At 42.9% G+C, this 21784-nt stretch overlaps 1 protein-coding gene across 8 annotated transcripts in view; it reads right to left on the bottom strand.

Moving 5' to 3' along the window:
• Positions 1-21784, bottom strand: part of CMPK2 (cytidine/uridine monophosphate kinase 2) — a 37594-nt gene that overhangs the window by 12638 nt on the left and 3172 nt on the right. For 3 of the 8 annotated variants that reach the window (XR_010136148.1, XR_010136147.1, XR_010136149.1), the window contains exons 3-5: positions 19583-19784; positions 9806-10039; positions 8255-8339 (exon numbers count right to left, since the gene is read on the bottom strand). Coding sequence is in view for 4 of the 8 variants with exons in the window: in XM_054546146.1 (XP_054402121.1) it covers positions 526-564; positions 8255-8339; positions 9806-10039; positions 19583-19784 (560 nt within the window). In the remaining 4 variants the exon portion in view is untranslated. 8 annotated transcript variants of the gene reach the window in all.

Here is a 21784-nt window from a genome sequence, read left to right as displayed (position 1 = left end):
CCCAAATTAGACAGGCTTCAAGTGTGCTGGGACTTTGGGGTCTTCTTACTGCTGACTTAGCTGTTTGGTCTGCTAGCCTATTTCCTTCAGCTATTTCATCCATCCCCTTCTGGTGTCCTTTGCAATGTACTATTGCCACTTCCTGCAGAAGGAAAACTGAGGACAACAATCTATTTCCTAATGGTATTTAATGAAAGACCCATTAGTAGTCAGGGAGTGTCTTTCTTTCCAAATAGCGGCATGAGCATGAAGAACCAGGAAAGCATACTTAGAATCCATATATATGTTAACTGCCTTAGCTTTGCTTAGTTCAAACACCCTCATGACAGCAATTAATTCAGCTAATTGAGCACTGTACCTGGTGAGAGAGGTGTGCTTTTAATAATGTCATCCAGGGTGACTATTGCATACCCTGCCCTACAGGTTCCTTGTTCTATAATAGAGCTTTACCTGTAAAGAGAGCCCAGTCTCAGTTTTCTAGAGGAGTTTCCTGGACGTCCTCTCTGGCTGCATAGGTTTGCATCACTATTTTTTGACAATCATGTTCAGGTTCTCCAATTTCATCTGGAAGGAAAGTGGCTGAGTTCAGGAAAGGACAGGCCTTTAATTGAACTGCAGATCCCTCCAGCAGCAAAAGTTAATATTTGAGGAGGCGATTATCTGTTAGCCAGAGACTTCCTTTAGAGGATAACAGTCCCTCTACATTATAGGGGGTGTAAACAGTCAGGTCATTCCTCATGGTCAACTTAGTCACTTCTGGCACCAGCAAAACCACCACTGCAACTGTTCAGAGGCAAGCTGGCCATCCTTTAGCTACCAAGTCAAGTTCCTTGCTGAGGTTACTGGATGGCTGCTGGGCTGGGCCTCAGGCCTGAGTTAAGACTCCCAAAGCTATCCCCTTCCTTTCTGAGATGTGCAGATTAAATGCCCTCCCTATGGAAAGACTGAGGGTTGACGCTTTAAGTAAAGCTTGCTTTAGCTGATTAAAGGCCTTCTGAGCCTTAGGTTCCCAGATCAGGGAGTGAGTTTTAGCTACTTGAGTTTCTTTTATAAGGTGATATAAAGGGTGAACTATTTCACTGTACCCAGGTATCCACAATCTGCAAGAAACCCTAAAATCCTCTTAGCTGTTTGAGGGTTTTGGGAAGGGGAAAGGAGGAAATAGGCTGAATCCTCTTCTCATCTAATGTGCTGGTTCCTTCTGATAAGACTAGACCTAGGTACCTTACCGAAGTTTGACAGAGCTGAACTTTAGATTTGGAAATTTTATATCGACTACCTGCTAGAAAATTAAGAAGAGCCTCAGTGCATTTTTGAGAAAGTCCCTCAGTTGGGACACAGAGGGGAATGTCATCTACATATTGTAAGACTTTAATCTGAGAATGAGAGAATTCAGAGAGGTCTTTTGATAATGCTTGCCCAAACAAGTGGGGGCTGTCTCTGAACCCCTGAGGCAGTACTGTCCAAGTCAACTTGGTAGCCTGATTGGAGGGATCCTCTAAAGCAAACAAGTATTGGGAGTCGGGTGCAATAGCATGCAGAAAAAGACTTCCTTTAGGTCCCACACTGTGAACCATTTAGTTCCCTCAGGCATTTGAGTTAGCAAAGTATTAGGATTACGAACCACTGGATGGATTGGAATTACATCTTCATTAATGAGATGGAGGTCCTGAACTAGTATCCATTCCCCACTGGGTTTCTGTACCCCTAATAGTGGGGTGTTACAAGGGTTGTTACAAGTTCCATGAAGGTCCTGTGCTTTTAAATTATTAATGATGGCTTAGAGTCCTTGAGGGGGTACTGCATTAGGGGGTACTGCTTCTAGTTAGAGCAGGAGGTGGGATCCTTAAGGTGAATCTGGACCAGGATAGCAGTTGCAGCCTGGCCAATTTTCCTGTGACTTGCCCACACCTCTGGGCTAATACTGATTTCTACTAAGGAGAGACAAAGAGTCTGTCCTGGAACCATAAGGATAGTGGCTCCATAGGGGCTAGAATATCTCTAGTAAAAGACATGATTAAAAAGGCATGAGTAAATAGCTCAGGCATGATTAAAAAGGCATGAGTAAATAGCAATTCCCCCCACTACAACTGAGGGGCTATGAAAAATATTGGGTTAAAGACTTTCCTTAGATGCTCACCATGGTTGTGCTATGGGAGGAGAGAAGGCCAGGACTATAGAGGAGAACAGAGAGGCTGGCTCTGGTGTCTAGAAGGAAGTCTACCTTTCTCCTTTCTACATCCAGAATCGCCCAGGGATCCTGGATAGTAATGGCAGTTCGAGTTGCTGAAGCCAAGAAATTGAGCCCCAGGACCCCTCAGTCCTGCTGGACCATCTGGGAGACTGGCTCGGGACCTAGCGACCTGTGTCTCCAGGGACAGTTTGACTTCCAGTTGTCTTCACCACAGGGTGAACAGGGTTGAGGTGGCTTCTTCTTGCTGTCTGGGCAACCCCTTTTAAGTGCCCCAGTTTGCCACAGTGGTAGTGATTAGCAAATGCACCTAGGGGATTGTGGATTTTATAGGCCCCTAATGTGACCAGTAGATCCTCTGTTTTTTCTCATATTTCCTCTTCTTCTCCTGGGCTTCCTCCTGGACTCTATTGTAAAAGACCAAAGTAGCCACTTTCAAGAGGTTCTCTAGAGTACTATCTGGACCTATGGCCAGTTTCTGCAACTCCTTTTGATATCAGGGGCTGCCGGGGTAATAAACTTGTCTTTTAAGATTAGCTTTCCGTCAACTGCATCAGGAGATAGGGAGATATGTTTCACTAATGCCTCTCTCAGTCTTTCTATAAAGGCTGAGAAATTTTCATCTGGTTTTTGATCTATCATGGACAACTTACAATAATTAAGAGGTTTGGTACTGGTCCTTCTCAAGCCTTCCAGTATGCACATCCAAAAGTGTTTTCTATTCAACTCATCTATAGGATCACTGGCATTCCAATTGGGATTTTCAAGGAATACTGCCTCCCTCCCTATTGGTAATATTCTGCTACTTGTTCACCTTCTTTTTCTCTTTTGCCCTCCCTTCTTTTAGATTTCTTCCCTTCCAGACTTTTAGACTGGCTATAGGAGATATATTGTTCATCTCTGAATGTTTCTGCTTCCTGTACACCTGGTGCTTTTCTGAAACAGTTAGGGTTTAGCTTAAAAGTAGCATAGCATCTCTCCATGTAAGATAAAACACTTACATTAAATTTTAGAAAGACTCTATACATCTATCAGGGTCATCAGAGAACCTGTCCAAAGTTGGGAATTTCTTAAGTGGCATAACCAGAGGAACTAATGATTTGGTTATTGGGAGCCCTGAATAAGTGAGGCAGGTAAGGCACCCAGAAGTTGCATTTGAGGATTCCCCAAAGGGTTTGACTCTCTGATTTTGGGGAAGTATCCTTTGTAGGCTTGTCTGACATGGCTGCCAAGAGTGTGGGGTCAACTGTACAATGCTTACAAAGATTTGGGTTGTCTTGCAGGGCAAAGAAAGCTTGTATATAGTAAACTTTGGACCATTTACCCTCCTGCCTACAGAAAATATCTAGTTGTTGAATAGTATATAAAAAAAGAGTTCCCTCAGAAAGCCAGGTTTTTCATCCCCAAGATGGTAAAAAGGCCATGTCCTTGTAGAATAGAATATGGGCTGTTTTATCATCAGAGCCTCAGGGTCAAAGGAGTTCCAGTGATTCAGAATGCACTCGAGGGGATTACAGACTGCAGATGGTTTGTTACCCATCTAATAAGAGATGGGAGACAAGGCATCCCTCAGTCCCCTTCCTCCTTTCTGCGTTACCCAGGGTAGAGGGAAAGAGAGAGAAGGAATTCCTCTTCTCCTTCCGTCTCTCCTCTGGGTCCCCGCAGCCATCATAGGGTGCCGCCCCATGGATGCAAGCGTATCCTTCACCCATGGATCCAGAGGAGCCAGTAGGGCAGGACTAGTCATGCTCATCTGCATAAGGCTCTAGCTTTCCACCCTGCTGGATTCCTAGACCCACTCAGCCCAAAAGGCTCCCAAGGTACCCCAAGAGGCCTAAGAGAGATTATGTAGTAGTTGGCTTTGGGCAAGACTCTTTAATGCAGGGAATGTCCTAATACCATCTGTGGCTTCCCTTGCTATGGCCCCAGTGAAAAATCAGAATTCCACAGAATGGGACTGATTAACTTCCAAACATAAAATTCCTCGTTTAAAAAATCCCATTGTAGTTGAATGCAGAACAGGTGCCTCAAATAAGCGTAAGAATTGAATGGCTGCTATTCCTTTGATGGGGACAGTATTGAAGCTAAGATTTGTCTTATCAGGATGGCTACCTCCCAGCTGTTGAAAGTGGAGATTTTTTTTTTTTTTTTGGTCTATAAATAGGACATGGGGTCTGATCACTGATAGAGGAACATAAAAGGGAAAAGAATTGGGAAACAAGAAGTTTGGGGCAGAGGGATGATAAGGCTCCCCAGGGAGAAAAATTCCTTTCTACTAGGAGGCATTGTAGGGTTAGAAATGTTAGGTAAAAACTCTGACTCCAAATTCTTTTCAGGGAAAAGTTAGAAAGACAGATTTGGGGTTTGATAGGTTGCCCCCATAGCAAGCCCCCACAAGAAAATTAACTTCTCTCAAAAAAGAACTGTTTAAATTAACTGGACAATGCTGAACTATTATATGGAGAAAAAAACAACCCAAAAGGAGACAAGGATATTCCCTCGGGGTGAAAGATCCTCCCATATGGTGTCATGAATGTCTATTATTGAGGGATAGAAAGGCCCTTACTAGGTGAAAATTTAGACTGAAGTCTTGAATTCCCTATTTCCAGGAAATCACAAAAACAACAACTCTTTGAATTACAGTCTTGATTACTAAGACACCAACTAACTCTGCTTGGCAAGGTTATATCCCTAGGTTACAAAAACACCCACAACATTGCATAGAAAGAAGAGGTTGGAGACATGATAGCCACAAGAAGAAAGAAGGAAAATGCAATAGGAAAAGATTGCAAGTCTTTGTGCTGACTCCCTGATGGGCTGTAGGGGACTGGAGTTAGTCCAAGGGCCTTCAGATAACACTGAGGGGTAGCCCCAGCGAGAAACCTTCAGTTGCCCTGGGACCTTCCAATCCCACATGACGGCTAGGCCCTCTGTGAAAGGAAACTAGACTGGAACAGACAAGAAGCCTCAGAAATGCAAATAAAGGGTGAAAGTTAAAGGTCAACTCTTAATCATCCTTCTGATGAATTCCCTTCTTCCTGGCCAATGCATCAAAATGTGTTGTAGTCTTACCAATGCACTGAGATGTAACAGTCTCCCATTGTCTGATAATATCCAGAGTTCTTTGTCCTAATTCCAAGAAGATTAAGGAGTGTGGACACAACGGTGAAGTTGGAGTGAAAGTTTAATAAGCAAAAAAAAGAAAGCTCTCTGCCAGCAGAGACGGGGGCTCTAATGGGGTGCCCACTATGAGGCCAGTTGTGGGGGTTTCATGCGCTGGAAAGGGGAATGAATGTGCTTAGTCTACCGGCTGTCTTGGAGAAGGCGTGACTCAGCTTGGCCAGGCACCCTGGCCCAGGACCAATCAGAAAGCCTGGCCTACGACCTTTGCCTGGGACCAATCAGGGGCTGAAGTTATGATTCACAGAGGCTAGACTCACAGTCCAAAAACTGGCAAGGAAAGTGCCCACTGGAACTCACTGGAGCCCACTGTGCCCACACACACAAAAAGAGAAAAAGCTTTTTCCTGGGAGCCTGCTGACTATACAAAGGACAAAGTCGTTTTTATGCCAGGACTTGTTCCCTCATCTGAGTGAGCCAGAGGTTTGTGCAAGCTTTTATCCGAATGGGCCAGAGGCTCTCCTATCTGTAAAGCCGTAGGCATGTCTCCAGGCACAACAACCTATGCTAGTTTCCTTATCAGTGCCTGCAGCTTGATATTTTCCCCAGGCTGCTTTTCACATTATGTGGGGTGAGGCACTGACCGGTGGGCCGAGGGCTCTCTGGGGACCCTTCCCTTGCTATTTACCTAAGGCAAGTTAATTCCTTTTAGTGTCATCCTCATCTCTTGGTCCTTAGACGGCTCACTATCACCTCTGAATACAGCCGATATGAAGAGTTAAAGGGGTAAGTGATAATATCCCCTTGACATTTCAGGTATTCCTTCTGCTCACATACTATTGGCAAGAAACTAGCCAGTCGCCCACCTCTAGCTGTTAAGGGAGGCTTGGAAATGCACTAGGAATTATTGGCACCCATGTACCAAGCTAAATATTACATTACCATGGAAGAAAGAAAGAATAAATTTTGGGGTAACTAATGGTCTATCACAGGAACAAAAACAAAGCTCGTCTTGCGATGAGCAGAGCCAAGCAAAGGATTACTTGCCATCAGTTTTAGGGTAGGAGGTGCTATTTTACCAAATACTCGTAAGTCATATATACCTATCAGTATATAAAAGGTCCAGGTATACAAAGAATGCATTACAAAATATCTTTAATATTTGTAATGAGGAAATGATATTTAAAATAAAACAATAGCCCTCTCCTTTCTCTGAAAGCACTCTGACTACAAATTCCACTTAGCCTGCCAGCTCACACCTTTCAACTTCCTTCACCAAAATTTCCCTCCTTTACATCACAATATTAAAAGGGGAACTGAGAAAGCACTTTTCAGACAAATCAATACGTACCCAGGATGACAGCATAGATTAGTAAACCACAGCAAAGTTTATTCATGTGCAAGGGACATAAAGATACATTAATTGTTTGTTTTTCTAGGCTGCCAGTATAAGCTTTTCAAAATGTTTAAAGTAAATAAAACCAATAATAGAGCTAGATACCACATTGCAAAGAACCCTAATGCTATTTATCAGCTTTAAAATACTTTCAAATGAAATCCATTACATTTTAATATACATAGATATATTATATAGAAATTGCCTATAGCTCTTTTAAAAATCCTATGACATTAACATGAAACTCTATTAGAATTTAAGATTCTATATGCAAACCTGATAAAGCCTTAAATTGAATTATTTTGGGGGTAATGTATTATTAAGAAATGGTAGATAGGATAAAATAATTTACAGATTTATCTGCCTTTGAACTGGAAGGAATTTTAGGTAATCACCTGGTTCAACCTACTCCCTAAAGTCACATAGCTCTATAATTTCCCCTTCACTCAGCTACTTTTTTCTGTCTAAAGATATCTCAAAGCGATTTCATATGTAATCACGAGACATTCAAGTGCAAGATAATTTACCAAGAAATCCCACTCCAAGATCCACTGTACTTATTGAACAAGACAAATTAAGTTTGTGTAATGAAAATACACAACAAACATTGCATTTAGCGTTTTGACTCCACTTTTAATTAATGAATCATAGCTCCTATGCTGAGGAAACATATTATGTATAGATCAATATAAATAAATTACTGGATTGGCTAAATGAAATGCATCCAGTTCAATGGAAAATGTGCATTCTATTCAGAGCCATACTTTAGAAAAAAAGAAAACGAATATAAATAAGCAAAATACAATTCAGAGAAGGTTGGTATATTTGCAGTTGGAGCGTCTTGGCTTAAATGTCTTTATATATGACTCAGAAGCCTATCAAAAGAGCTCTGAGCCTCAGACACAAGATCAATGCCTTCTTTGTAAGTGTTCCTTACCCAAAAATGGCTCTGCGGGAGTGTCCTTGGACAGCCAGGACACATAGACAGCCTCTGCAGGAACACTTGGCTCTAGAATTTGGGACTGAGGGAGATGCAGCGAGCCCATCATGACGAGTGCAACCAGATGTGGAAGACGCCAATGTGGGCACGTCACGATCTCATCAGCATGCCAGTGTAGGAGATGGAGAGGCGCTGGGGGCTCCCTGCTGATCTGGAAGATCTTCTCTGCTGCTTCTGTACACCTGGTGCTGTCTGAGGAAGACAGGTCTTCCAGATATTTGGTAGTGATTAAGTGAAACACATGTTCCAAGAAAATATTTACTATGCCAGGAAGAAAGCAATCACTGGCCTCTCACTGGAACATGATGAGAGGGTCCTTTGTGATGACGGGTCCATCAGTCAGAAGAGGGTACGATGGCTGAAGTAAAATTAAGATGCCTGATCTCCAGTTTTCTGCCACACAACATGCTTGTACAACAGAAATTTGGGAACACTGCATAACAAATGGTGGATGTAGATGTTTCAAACAACATCTAATCTAGTTAGACATGGCACCTGGCCAGAATAACTACGGTTCATTAAAACTATTTTGGATTAGGCTTAATACCGTCTGCAGGACCTTTTCTCTGGAGGGGCTGGCATCAACCACATGGCAGCCAGGATTCTCCATCCTCTGGTAGGACATTTCTACCCTGGGGACAGGCAAAACACAAAGAGTTGGTCTACTTTTTCACACAGCTATTTGCATTAATGTTCTTTTCCTACCATAGTATAAATAGCTTGAAGCAAGCTTCCCATGTCATTTATCTCACTGTAACTAGCTTTGCCCACAGAAGACGTTCATGCATTTTAATAAATAATAAATGAATAATAATGTTTAATAGCTAGCACTTGTTGAATACCTGTTTTCTGCCAAGCATTAGCATTTTGCATGATTTTTCTCATTTAATTCTCAAAGTAACCTTAGGAGGGAAGACTATTGTCATCCCTGTTTTGCAGAGAAGGCAACTGAAGCTCAAAGAATTTAGGTAATTTGTTCAGTGGCAAATTTCCCCCAAGTCTGTGCCCTGAATAATTTTCATACAAGCCAGAGTCCTTAATATATGCATGGGACTCTTCTAATATTTTGCCAGAAACCTACATATCCTTTCCATGCTAGCTAGCCTTCAAGTGTATACAGAGTGACTAGTGCCTATTTCTTTATGGAATCCTTATAGCACGGTGGTTAAAATAGGGGTGTCGAGGTGGATCGTCTGCACTCACAACTCTGCCTGACCACTTCCTAGCCAAGTGAATTGGTCAAATCTCTTCTCCTCTCTGTGTCTCAGTTTCCTGTTCTGCAAAATGAAGACTGAAACCGTACCTTCCTTGCAAATGTTCACTGAAGTTTAATTGAATTAATACAAGTAAATTGCTTAACATAGTATCTTTACCCACAGCAGCTACCATTATTTATAACATTACTATGTTATGATAACAGGGCTATCATTGTTTAGTTAGAGAAAATATTTCTGCTTCAGTTTTTAAAGGCAGTGGTGTAGAACTGATTCATACTCAGTCATGAGGCGGGAGGCCTGGCCAGACTCTCTTCTGCCGCCATGTTTATAACTTTCTAATTAAAACAAAAACACTGGCTGCAAAATCAGAAAGATTTTAATCCCGGTTTTACTACTGAATAGTTATGTACATTTAGACAAATCACTTAATCCTTTGAGCCTTAAAGTTGTAAACTGTAAAATACGGCTAATGTTTTCCTCACAAGGATGACATAACATCAGTAAAATGCCTGACACACAGGAAGCATCTAATAGGTAAATATTACTATGAGTTCGTTATCTAGTGCTCTGTGTGATTGTACTATGACTGGGGAAACTGAGGCACAGAGCCACTTACTGTCTACCCAGGTGCAGCTGCTCCTAGCACAGCCAGGATCAGTGGCAGGCTCTGATCCCTAGTCCGATGACCTTTGCTTTAAGACAACAATGCTGCAGCCCTGTGGTCACAAGCCCATTGGAAGGGGCTGAAGTAACTTAGAGGATGTTGCCTCTTGTGTTTGAAAACTGGAAACAATATCACTTCCTCACAATCCTAAAGCCAGTGCCAGTGGTTCATCTCCCTTCAGGAACGCCTGCCGCTCACATTGCATCGGGACACCTACTTTTGGCGAAACACACTGTTGGCCTCAAGTTCTGCTTCTTCCCTGGTCTTCTCCATGCCCCGGCCCTGCAGCCTCTGCAACCTCTCCTCAGGACTCACGGTGAGCAGCAGGATGACGTCAGGTTTGAGCAGGTCCTCTGGCCACTGGTATATAGGGTGATGGGCTGGGGGCAGGTGCTGGAGACCCCCACTCACCTCAGTGGCTATGGCATAGGTGGCTGTGCTGTGCCAGTACCTGAGAAGGAATGGGGTAGTGAGTTCTCCGTCTGCAGAAGAAGTCAAAGTAGCATCTGAAAATCAGCAGCCGGGAATGATGAAACCAGGGCTGGCTCTACAGAAGTTTTTCTAGCATTGCATAAGTTAAATAAAATTAAATTTTATAAACTAGAAAAAGTTATACAATATTGTTTAAAAAATAAAATTGGCAATAGTAATAATGCAGTGTGTTCTTCACACAGCTCCACTGACCCATCTCAAACTACCATTTAGTATGGCCTCCCCTCTGTCATCGCATCTTTTTGGTCCTGCTGTCCGCGTTCCTCCATGAAAGGACGGAGGGTGATGGGGACAATGAACCTGTTTGGCAGTTCATTTGTATTTAAGGGCTGTGTCTTGGCAGACTAAAATCCTGGAAAGGCCATGTCAGTTCCTACGCTGTTTTCACCTTGAACTTGACAATGAAATTCACGTTCTGGGACCCCTGAGGTAGAAGCCTCTTTGTTTCTCCCAACTATCCAGTCTGATGATGGTGCCTCAGTATGAGACAGGGAGACAAATACGCCCTGCCCAGCTCCATGAAAGTCCTCCCTAAGCAAGTCAGTCGCTCCTGCTGGCTGTTTTAAAAAGTGATTTTGGGGGAGGAAAACAAAGTTATTACCATAAACAAAAGTCAAATCGGTCTCTATTTAAAAATGCCCAGTGGCTTCCTACTACCTACAGGAAATGCTTGGTCTTCTGGTAAGACATAGAACATCCCTCCTAGTCTGCACCTGCTTACCTTTTCCTCTGGTGAGACTGAGCTTCTCAGCCAGCAAAACTCTCCTCTCCCTTCAGACTCCTAGGAAGCCCCCAAGCAGAATTGATTGTTTTCTCCTCTGTGCTCTCAAAACCCTTTCTACGTGACTCTACTGAAAAACTCCCCATTGCAAATTAGAGCTACTTGTTATAAGTGTAATATCTATTGTCTCCTCCATTAGGTAATTTCTTGAGTGGGAAATATTTTTTAGTAATGCATGTCTGGCACATAATAGATATGCAATGAATGAATGTTATTTGGGTGTATAAATGAATAAATGAATTAGAACGATTTCATTTATCAGCATAGTTTATTATACTCTTGCCCTGTTCATGCCATCTTCCAATTTTAAAGGACTAAATGGACAATTCAGATCCAATATAAAAGGACCATCACTCACAATAAATATTTATGATATAAACATTCCAACGTAGAGATACCCAGGGGCCCCTCCTCATTTGTACTTTCAAATTACCACCTTCAATTCTTTGTTTTTTGTTTTTTGTTTTTGTTTTTTTTTGAGGTGGAGTCTCACTCTGTTGTCCAGGCTGGAGTGCAGTGGCATGATCTCAGCTCACTGCAACCTTTGCTTCCCAGGTTCAAGCATTTCTGCCGCCCCACCCTCCCAAGTAGCTGGGATTACAGGCATGCACCACCACGCCCGGCTAATTTTTGTATTTTTAATAGAGATGGGGTTTCATCATGTTGGCCAGGCTGGTCTCAAACTCCTGACCTCAGGTGATCCACCCGCCTTGGCCTCCCAAAGTGCTAGAATTACAGGTGTGAGGTACCATGCCCAGCCCAATTCTTTAAAATCCTAAAATTTTGATCATTTTAGAATTGAACTCCTCTCCACAGTGAAAAGTACACAGTGGTATCCACATAGTAAATTCCCTGTGTTACCTGAACTGTACATCGTTCTGCCTGTGCCCCCTGCCCCACTTGTTTTGTAGATGTAGGTAAAAGTCATCTAAGCTAATATAGCCTCCATCTCCTTATGTGCAACACAGAGATCATGCAAGGTTTGTTTTCCTTCCATAGTTGTTCCAAATACAGACAAGTGCTTAAAAAAAACTGTATCACACTGTTACTATAAGATAAATATCTAATTCTTATCAGACACTGGTTATAACTAAAGCCAGATCATTGCAAATTATGATAACAGAACACAGGACAGCACTGAAAAGGACACAAGTAAAAAATTCACTTGGTTGGGAGGCTGAGGTGGGCGGATCACGAGGTCAGGAGATCGAGACCATCCTGGCTAACATGGTGAAACCCCATCTTTACTAAATATACAAAAAAATTAGCCAGGCGTGGTGGCGGGCGCCTGTAGTCCCAGCTACTCGGGAGGCTGAGGCAGGAGAATGGCGTGAACCCAGAAGGCAGAGCTTGCAGTGAGCCGAGATCACACCACTGCACTCCAGCCTGGGCAACAGAGTGAGACTCCATCTAAAAAAAAAAAAAAAAAAAAAAAAAAAATTCAGTTGGGAGTTGATAATCTCAACACCATCCATCCTTCAAAGCCCTTGTTCACCTCCAAAAGTGTGCTCTGAGAGCTTCAGGCCACTGCCAGCTCCTGTGAATTCTGCCTGGACACCTTCCTATGTGTTACTTACCCAACTCCTGTTACTCACAAACTTGTACTTTCACTCTCTCTGCCAGATGGATTTTGTCCCTCAAGCTCAAAAAAAGCCAATTAGGGTCTCAGTTTTCTTTTTCTGGTACTTAAACTATAATTTACACAATGGTGAGCACATGCTCCAGATTCATTGAATTAAATACCCAACTATGAATACAGAGACTGATATTATCCTATTTTTAAAGTCTTCTTTATTGTAGAAAAATCACCAGCAAGAATAGATTTTTAAAGGTAACAGGGGTGATTAAGACTCCAACCTTAACCACAGTCCCCGTTAAAAATTACTGTCTCTCATATTTTTCAGCTAGATGATGGTACTGTCTAAAATGGATTTCATTAAAATCTTTAAACATGAATAAAACCCACAAAGACAACAAATAACTGCTCTTTTCTTTTCATCTGACAAGGTGATGCAGCATTTCTTTAAAGAACTAAATTGCAGACAATTCACACACACAAAGAAGACAAATCAAGGGAAGAATTAAGGACCTGTTTCCTACAGAGTTCTCCCATTGACGACAATACGGCTGCTTGTTTTAAATAATCACACCCTTAGCCCATCAATTTCAGACGCTTCCCACTATTTAGTATTCTCCACTCCTGCCATCATGGAAGCCACATTAGTTCAAATCAAAAGCAATTTGCCAACACATTATACACAGCTCATATAATAATGCTTTATATTTTAATAGCAATTTCCTATTTTCAGGGCACTTCCACACACATCCACTCACTGACTCTTCATCACAACTCTTGACAGTAGGCAGGGAAGGGGGCATGAGTATCCCCACTTAACAGATCAGAAAACCGGGGGACAGAGTGCAGAAATCCCCGCCTGCACACAGTGGCCAGTGCTGCTTCAGGACCCGCAGGCATCCTAGGACATAATAGACCTCGAAAGTCATACCCTACTAGGAAAACCTTAGTCCTTCTCTTTGAAATAAAGGGGACTGTATCAAAAAAAGATGTCAATATGGTTTGGTTCTTTGTCCCCACCAAAATCTCATGCCAAAGTGTATTAGGTTGGTGCAAAAGTCATTGCGGTTTTTGCCATTAAGAATAATATCAAAAACCACAGTGACTTTTGCACCAACCTAATAATTCCCATTGTTGGAGATGAGGCCTGGTGGGAGTTGATTGGCTTATGGAGGCAGACACCCCCCTTGCTGTTCTCGTGATGGTGAGTGAGTTGTCATGAGATCTGGGTGTTTAAAATGTGTAGCACTTCCCCCTGCTCTCTCGCCTCTGCCTCTGCCCCTGCCCTGCCCCTCTCTCTCTCTCTCTCTCTCTCTCGTTGCCATTATTTCCTCTTCAACTTCTGCCATGATTGTAAGTTTCCTGAGGCCTCCCCAGCCATGCCTCCCATATAGCCATGTGGAATTGTCAGTCAACTAAACCTCTTTTCTTTATAGATTACCCAGTCTCAGGTATGTCTTTATACCAGTGTGAGAAAGAACTAATACAGATACCACATATGATAACATCAGGCATGTTAACAATAGGGCAAAAACATTTTCCAGGCAAAGCCTTCCCACAAAGGAACAAGATTTCATATCCTTCTCATTTCATCCTAAGATTCCACATAACTTGCCAACTTTGAAATTATTATTGTGTTATCCCCATTGCCATCCCCATTGTCATCCCAGGGTTAAAACTACTCATGGGCCATCACAGCCTAGACTGCAGCAACAGCCTTCTAGCTGATTCTTTTTCCTTTCTTGCCCCTCCCCCACCACACACTTTATTCTCCACATACAGTAAGGGTGGTCTCTTGATGGAATATTTCAGACATACAGAAAAGTGTACAGAAAAAGATATACTTTCAAGAAAGGAGTAGTAGTTCTGTGTCCAGATAGGACAAATCAGCTTTTCAGTGACCAGCTTACCCACCAGGAACAAATGGAAAAGCTAGAGGAGTCAAAATTAAAGCCTGGCAATACTAAATGTCAACAGGGCTGTTAGTCACAGGGAATTGGCAAATACTGCTGTGGGGAGGGAAGGAGACTCAACATGCTTTCAACCCCTTTAGAATACTTTTTACAACACCTACCAAACCTGAACAACCACAAACCCCATGCCTCTGCAGTTCTGTTCCTGGGAACCTATGCAACAGAACTGCATCCATATGTGCACCAAAAATGCATAAAATTTACTTCAGAACAACACAGGCCAATCTTCAAAACACATGTGGTATGAAAGAAGTCAGATGCAAATAAAACTCCATACCTAACAAATAGTTGCATTTGTAGGCAGTTTAAGAACAGGCAGAACTAATATATGGCTATGGCAGTTAGGACAGTTGCTACCCCTGGGGAGGAAATGGGCAGTGACTGGGTGTGGGCAGAACAGGCGTGTAGGGGCTGTGGCAGGCTCTCATTCTTGATCTGGGTACCGGTGACTTGACTGTGTTCACTTCTTGAAATTCCTTGAGATTTACATTTATGATTAATGTTCTTTACCAACTATGCCATACTTAAATGCAATTGCTTATGTTTACAAAAATAAGTAAATCTTTGGAGAAAATGAATATTCAAGAAATGTTAAGAAATAATCCAATCGCTATCGAAGTCCTTCTGAACTCCTTATCAACCACATTTATCTTTACTTCCCAGAGAACTTTCCTTTTTTTTTCTTTCTTTTTTTTTTTTTTTTTTTTGAGACGGAGTCTTGCTCTGTTGCCCAGGCTGGAGTGCAGCGGTGTGATCTTGGCTCACTGAAAGCTCCGCCTCCCGGGTTCACGCCATTCTCCTGCCTCAGCCTCCTTAGTAGCTGGGACTACAGGCAGGTGCCCACCACCATGCCTAGCTAATTTTTTTTGTATTTTTAGTAGAGACGGGGTTTCACCGTGGTCTCGATCTCCTGACCTCGTGATCCACCTGCCTCGGCCTCCCAAAGTGCTGGGATTACAGGGGTGAGCCACTGTGCCCGGCCAAAAACAACTTTCTTAAATCTGCTGTTCAACATCCTTTCATTTCTCTACTCTTTGCAGTATGGATAACTGTGCACGTATTCTACCAAACATCTTTCAGCAACTTGACATTTTCATTCAACATTACAGTTTTATAATGCATGCACTCTCATGCACTGCACAACATATTTACGCTGCTGCTGTATGGTTCACCTTATGTATATATGCTGGTATTTATTTATGCTTTCTCGTGTTGATGGGCTTTAGATTTTTCAAATTTTGCAACAGTATGAAGGAAGCTGAAAGAAACTTTTGTGAGTGTTTCTTCAGTAGGCAGGAGCAATCTTCCACTTTACTGCATCTTCTCAAACTGCTCTCCAAGTGATTATGCTAGTATCATATGATATGCTCTGACCAGCATCATATGAGAGTTTCTACTGATCAATATCATATGAGGAAACTTTTAATTACAGTAGTTTTACCAACTGGATGAGAGTAAAATGAAATCCAGATGGGAGTAAATGGAATCTCACGGTGACTATAATCTTCTCATCCCTGTGTCATCATGATGTAAGTTCAGTATGACCTGCTTGTCGTATACTTTCCCCTTTCTTACAGTATTTTCAAAGCTATTTTTTTCTTCTTTTTTGTGTTTTTTGTCTTACTGTTTTTTGGATTTTTTTTGAGACAAGGCCCCTCTTGCTCTGTCATCCTCTTGCTTTGTCATTGCAGCCTCGACCTCCTGGGCTTAAAGGATTCTCCTTCCTGAGTCTCCTAAGTAGCTGGGACTACAAGTGGGTGCCATCATACCCAGCTATTTTTTTAAAATTTTTATAGACATGAGTTCTCACTATGTTATCAAGGCTGGTCTTGAACTCTTGGGCTCAAGCACTCTTACCACCTCAGCCTTCCAAAGTGCTTGGATTACAGGTGTGAGCCACTGCACCTGACCTAAAGTTATTTCTTACAGGTGAATTTTTAAGGTATAAATCAGTTTATGTCTCTCCTTTATCAGAAACATTCTAATGGCTCCCCAGTGCACTCAGAATAAAATCCACTCTATGCATGGCCAACAAGCCCTATAGATCTGCCCCAACCTTCCTCTTCCCATTCATCCACAAAGCACCTCCTCATCTACTATGTTTCCAGAACATAGAAAATTTTCTAGTTGTCAGATACATTAGCTTATTTCAGTTTTAGCTTCATTCTTGTAGTTTTCTTTCTCCACAGTGCTTTCTGATACCCAGGAATTTTCACATTTGGCTTTTTTTTATCAGGGCTCTGACTAATGGTGCTTTCTCAGACAGGCCTTCCTAAACCATATCTAGTGGGGAGTTAGCCATTTCTTAGCACATTACTTTGATTTTTCTTCTTCCTTGCATTTATCATGCTTTGATATTATCTTACCTCATCTTATGTATTATTTTATGTATTTGTTCACTTGGTACTTTTCTTCTCCTATAATGTTAAGTTTGCTCCATGAAAGTAGGGAATTATCTATCTCATTGGCATGGTTTGGCTGTGATCCCACTCAAATCTCATCTTGAATTCCCACATGTTGTTGGAGGGACCCAGTGGGAGGTAATTGAATCACAGGGGCAGGTCGTTCCCATGCTGTTCTCATGATAGTGAATAAGTCTCATGTGATCTGATGGTTTTAAAAAGGGGTTTCCCTACACAAGCTCTCTACTCTTGTCTGCTGCCATGTGAGATGTGCCGTAACTTCCACCATGACTGTGAGACCTCCTCAGCGACATGGAACTGTAAATTCATTAAACCTCTTTCTTTTGTAAATTGCCCAATCTCATGTATGTCTTTATCAGCAGTGTGAAAATGAACCAATACGGTAAATTGGTACCAGAAGTGGGGTGCTGCTGAAAAGAGACCCAAAATGTGGAAGCAACTTTGGAACTGGGTAACAGACAGAGGTTGAAGCAGTTTGGAGGGCTCAGAAGAAGACAGGAAAATGTGGGAAAGGCTGAACTCTCTAGAGATTTGTTCAATGGCTTTGATCAAAATGCTGATAATGATATGGACAATGAAATCCAGGCTGAGGTGGTCTCAGATGGAAATGAGGAACTTGTTGAGAACCGGAGCAAAGGTAACTCTTGTTATGCTTTAGCAAAGAGATTGGCGGCATTTAGCCCTTGCCCTAGAGATCTGTGGAACTTTGAACTTGAGAGAATAATTTAGGGTAACTGGTGGAAGAAATTTCTAAGCAGCAAAGCATTCAAGAGGTGACTTGGATGCTGTTAAAGGCATTCAGTTTTAAAACGGAAACAGAGCATAAAAGTTTGGAAGATTTGCAGCCTGACAATGTGACAGAAAAGAAAATCCCATTTTCTGAGGAGAAATTCAAGCTGGCTGCAGAAGTTTGCATAAGCAATGAGGAGCCAAATGTTAATCACCAAGACAATGGGGAAAATGTCTAGAGGGCATGTCAGAGACCTCTGCTGCCGCCCCTCCCATCAGAAACCCAGAGGTTTAGGAGGAAAAAAATGGTTTTGTGGGCCCAGGGTCCCTCTGCTGTGTGCAGCCTTGAGACTTGGTGCCCTGTGTCCCAGCCACTCTAGCCTTGAGTAAAAGAGGCCAAGGTACAGCTCAGGCTCTTGATTCAGAGGGGGCAAGCCCCAAGCCTTGGCAGTTTCCATGTGGTGTTGAGCCTACAGGTACACAGAAGTCATGAATTGAGGTTTGGGAATCTCCGCCTAGATTTCAGAGGATATATGGAAATGCCTGGATGTCCAGGCAGAAGTTTGCTACAGGAGTGGGGCTCTCATGGAGAACCTCTGCTAGGGCAGTGCAGAAGGGAAATGTGGGGTTGGAGCCCCGACACAGAGTCCCTACTGGGGCACTGCCTAGTGGAGCTGTTTGAAGACAGCCACTGTCCACCAGACCCCAGAATGGTAAACCCACTGACAGCTTGCACCATGCCCTTGGAAAAGCTGCAGACAACACCAGCCTGTGAAAGCAGCAAGGAGTGGGGGCTATACCCTGCAAAGCCACAGGGATGGAGCTGTCGAAGACCATGAGGACCCACCTCTTGCATCAGCATGATCTGGAGATGAGAAATGGAGTCAAAGGAGATAATTTTGGAGCTTTAAGATTTGACTGCCCAGCTGGATTTTAGACTTGCATGGAGCCTGTAGCCCCTTTGTTTTGGTCAATTTCTCCCATTTGTAATGGCTGTATTTACCCAATGCCTGTAGCCTCATTGTATCTAGGAAGTAACTAACTCGTTTTGATTTTACAGGCTCATAGGTGGAAGAGACTTACCTTGTCTCAGATGAGACTTTGGCTGCGCACTTTTGAGTTAATGCTGAAATGAGTTAAGAGTTTGTGGGACTGTTGGGAAGCCATGATTGGTTTTGAAATGTGAGGACATAAGATTTGGGAGAGGCCAGGAGTGGAGTTATATGGTTTGGCTGTGTCCCCACTCAAATCTCATCTTGAATTCCCACATGTTGTGGGAAGGACCCAGTGGGAGGTGATTGAATCATGGGGACAGGTCTTTACATGCTGTTCTCATGATTGTGAATAAGTCTCACAAGGTCTGATGGTTTTAAAAACGGGAGTTTCCCTGCACATGCTCTCTACTCTTGTCTGCTGCCATGTGAGACATGCTTTTTACCTTCCACCATGATTGTGAGGCCTCCCCAGCCCCATGGAACTGTAAGTCCATTAAACCGCTTTCTTTTGTAAATTGCCCAATCTTGGGTATGTCTTTATCAGCAGGATGAAAATGGACTAATACACTGGTTTATCATTGAATCCTCTGAATTGAGACTAGTCTTTGGCACACAGGAGGTGTCCAATAAGTGTTTGTTGAATAAGCCAACGAACAAATGAATGACTGAAAGTATAGAGTCATTAATGTCCCTGGTATGCTATTCCCAGCTTACCTTGGCAAGTTATTTTACCTTTCTGAGATCTATAGTTCTCATCAGTAAACTGGGAATAACATGTAACATTTACCTACCCAAGTTATAGTTCCAGATACTAGTATTATATATGTAATTCTCTAGCAAATGCCAGTGCCTGGTATAGGTAATTAACAATTCATAAGCAGAATTCCTATTATCATAATACAGTTTGACTTAAACACAATTTTTTCCTGGCATATACATGTACGTACACACACACACACACACACACACACACACACTTATATATTAGGGAGAAAATGCCTAATTCAAGGCATCGTTATACCTACCTGTCTACAATCACAGGAGATTTGGCAGATTCTTTAGCTATTTCAGAGGCCACAATATAATTGCCCAAAGAGTAAAAAGCTCTTCTAATGATAGTTGGTTCATCATCAAAGATCTTCCTCCACTGGCCAATGCAAGAGGGTGGTGACTTTAAGAGGACAGCCTTAAGTGCATCTGCCACTGACTGGGTCACTGTGGTTTTACCTGCAGGTCATACACAAAGTATATACATGTTAACCACAGCCCAAAAGTTAATATTGACGTAGAAAGAGCACAGATATTCTCTCAAACTGCAAATGAAATGAGTAGACTAAATAACAGGATTCTTTATAAAAAGCTGTAGACCCATAGGAAGTTAGGATTTCTCTGTGTGGTATTAGGAAACCTGGAGGAAAAATTCTGGTTAGTGATCAAATCTGATATTGGGAGTCTAGACACAAGAGCCCCTTTTACGTGTGACTTTATTCCCGGCAGCCCAGCTACTGCTCACCCTCTTACCTTGTCCCCCACCCTGAAGACTTTCTCTCCTCTTACTGTCTATAGTTGATGAACCCACACCTGGCATCCATAGCCACTCTTCTCACCCCTCCTCTCTTTCCACCTTCTTCACACCCTGCTTCCACTTCTGTGCAATCCCTTTCCAATTTCCAGCCCTGGTTCTACCACTCACTCCTGTGCTTGCCCCTTTGGGCTTGGCCTTTAGAGCTTTTGTATCTGCTTTAGGCTTCAGCTTTCTCCTCAAAGGCACTGCTTAGGCCTCATTGACTTTCTGACTCCCCCCTGCACAGCCTCGGGTGACAGATTAGCCCCTTCCCAGAGCCCATCTCACAATTCTCAGCTGCTGCCTGGAGCTCAGGACAGGTGGTGATGAGAAGATGATCTACTCCAGCACACTGTGCACTAGTTTCTCTGAGCGCCTACTGTTTCGATTTATTTTTAAGTTTCTCTATCCTACACTTAACACTTTATTGCCAACTATCTATTTTCTTTTTTTCTTGGGTTGTCAGGACAGACCCTAACAGTAGCCACCATTTCTCAGTGTCTACTAGGAGCCAAGTACTCAGCACGTTATACTCCTAATTCTCCCAGTGACCCTGCAAAACAGTTATTATTTAATCATCTTACAGATGAAGAAACTGAGCACTGGAGAAGTTAACATATTTACCCAAACTCACCCTCCTGACAGGCCTTGGTGCAGGACGCAAATGCAGGGCAGACAGAACCACTAGCCTGTGTTCTTTCTGCCACTCTGTGCTACCTCCTTGTAACATTTGTATGTGTGGATGCTTGTGTTGAGGCTGAATTTTTATGTCTCCTGTAATCCCACCAAATCTAAATTAGCTGGGGGTGCAAAATAAATGATTAACGAAACACATCAGCTGAAGGACTGATGGTGTTACAATTCCCTCTGCAGCTGAAAGAAACTATGATGGGTCCTGGGCACAGCCAGTACATTTGAGTGATGACAGCTGGTCTCCCTGAAGGCCAGGACATGGCCCGATCCTTCGCATGGAGCCAGGATGGTCAACATGGGCCATCACCTGTGCCACGTCTCCCTAGCTGGGTACACAAGTGCCTCTATATGAAAATTGCCTTTTATATTATTAAAAGTCTGTACTCCTCAAGTTTACACAGGAGGAGAAACTCCTGTGCTGAACCACTTGGATGCTAGTTCTCCAACATCAACCCTCTCCTCAGTGTGTCCTGGGCCACAGGAGCAGCATGTCTCCCCTTTTGTACTTTGGTCTAATGTGAGCACACATTGTATTCTGACCTCAGTTTGACAGCTCAGAAGGCTTTTTTTCCTTCCATTTCCTAGTTCTTCCACATTTTGCTCCAGAAGAATCTCTGAATTGCCTGCGGTTCCTGGACACACCACCCTGGTTCAAGCCCCTGCACCTTTGCCCATGCTATTTCTTCTGTCTGGAGGATGTTACCTGCTTTCATCACCTGACCAACTCCTATCTGTACTTAAAATACAATCCAGGTATCACCCCTGACCATGCACTCCACCCGACAAAGCCCCCAGAGGCCAGATTCAGTGCCTTTCCTGTGTTCCACCAGAGCACTGAGGGTCCGCGCCCACACATCATGCTGCTTCATATTGAAGGTCTTATTCATCTCTGCATCCCAGCGCCTGCCTAGCACAGGGCCTGCCACACAGTAGGGGCACACATGAGGCTCCATATAAAGTTTGGCTTTGC

Source organism: Pongo abelii, chromosome 12 (genome assembly GCF_028885655.2).
Source record: "Pongo abelii isolate AG06213 chromosome 12, NHGRI_mPonAbe1-v2.0_pri, whole genome shotgun sequence".
Classification (NCBI taxonomy): domain Eukaryota; kingdom Metazoa; phylum Chordata; class Mammalia; order Primates; family Hominidae; genus Pongo; species Pongo abelii.
This window is presented reverse-complemented; position numbering and strand designations above follow the sequence as displayed.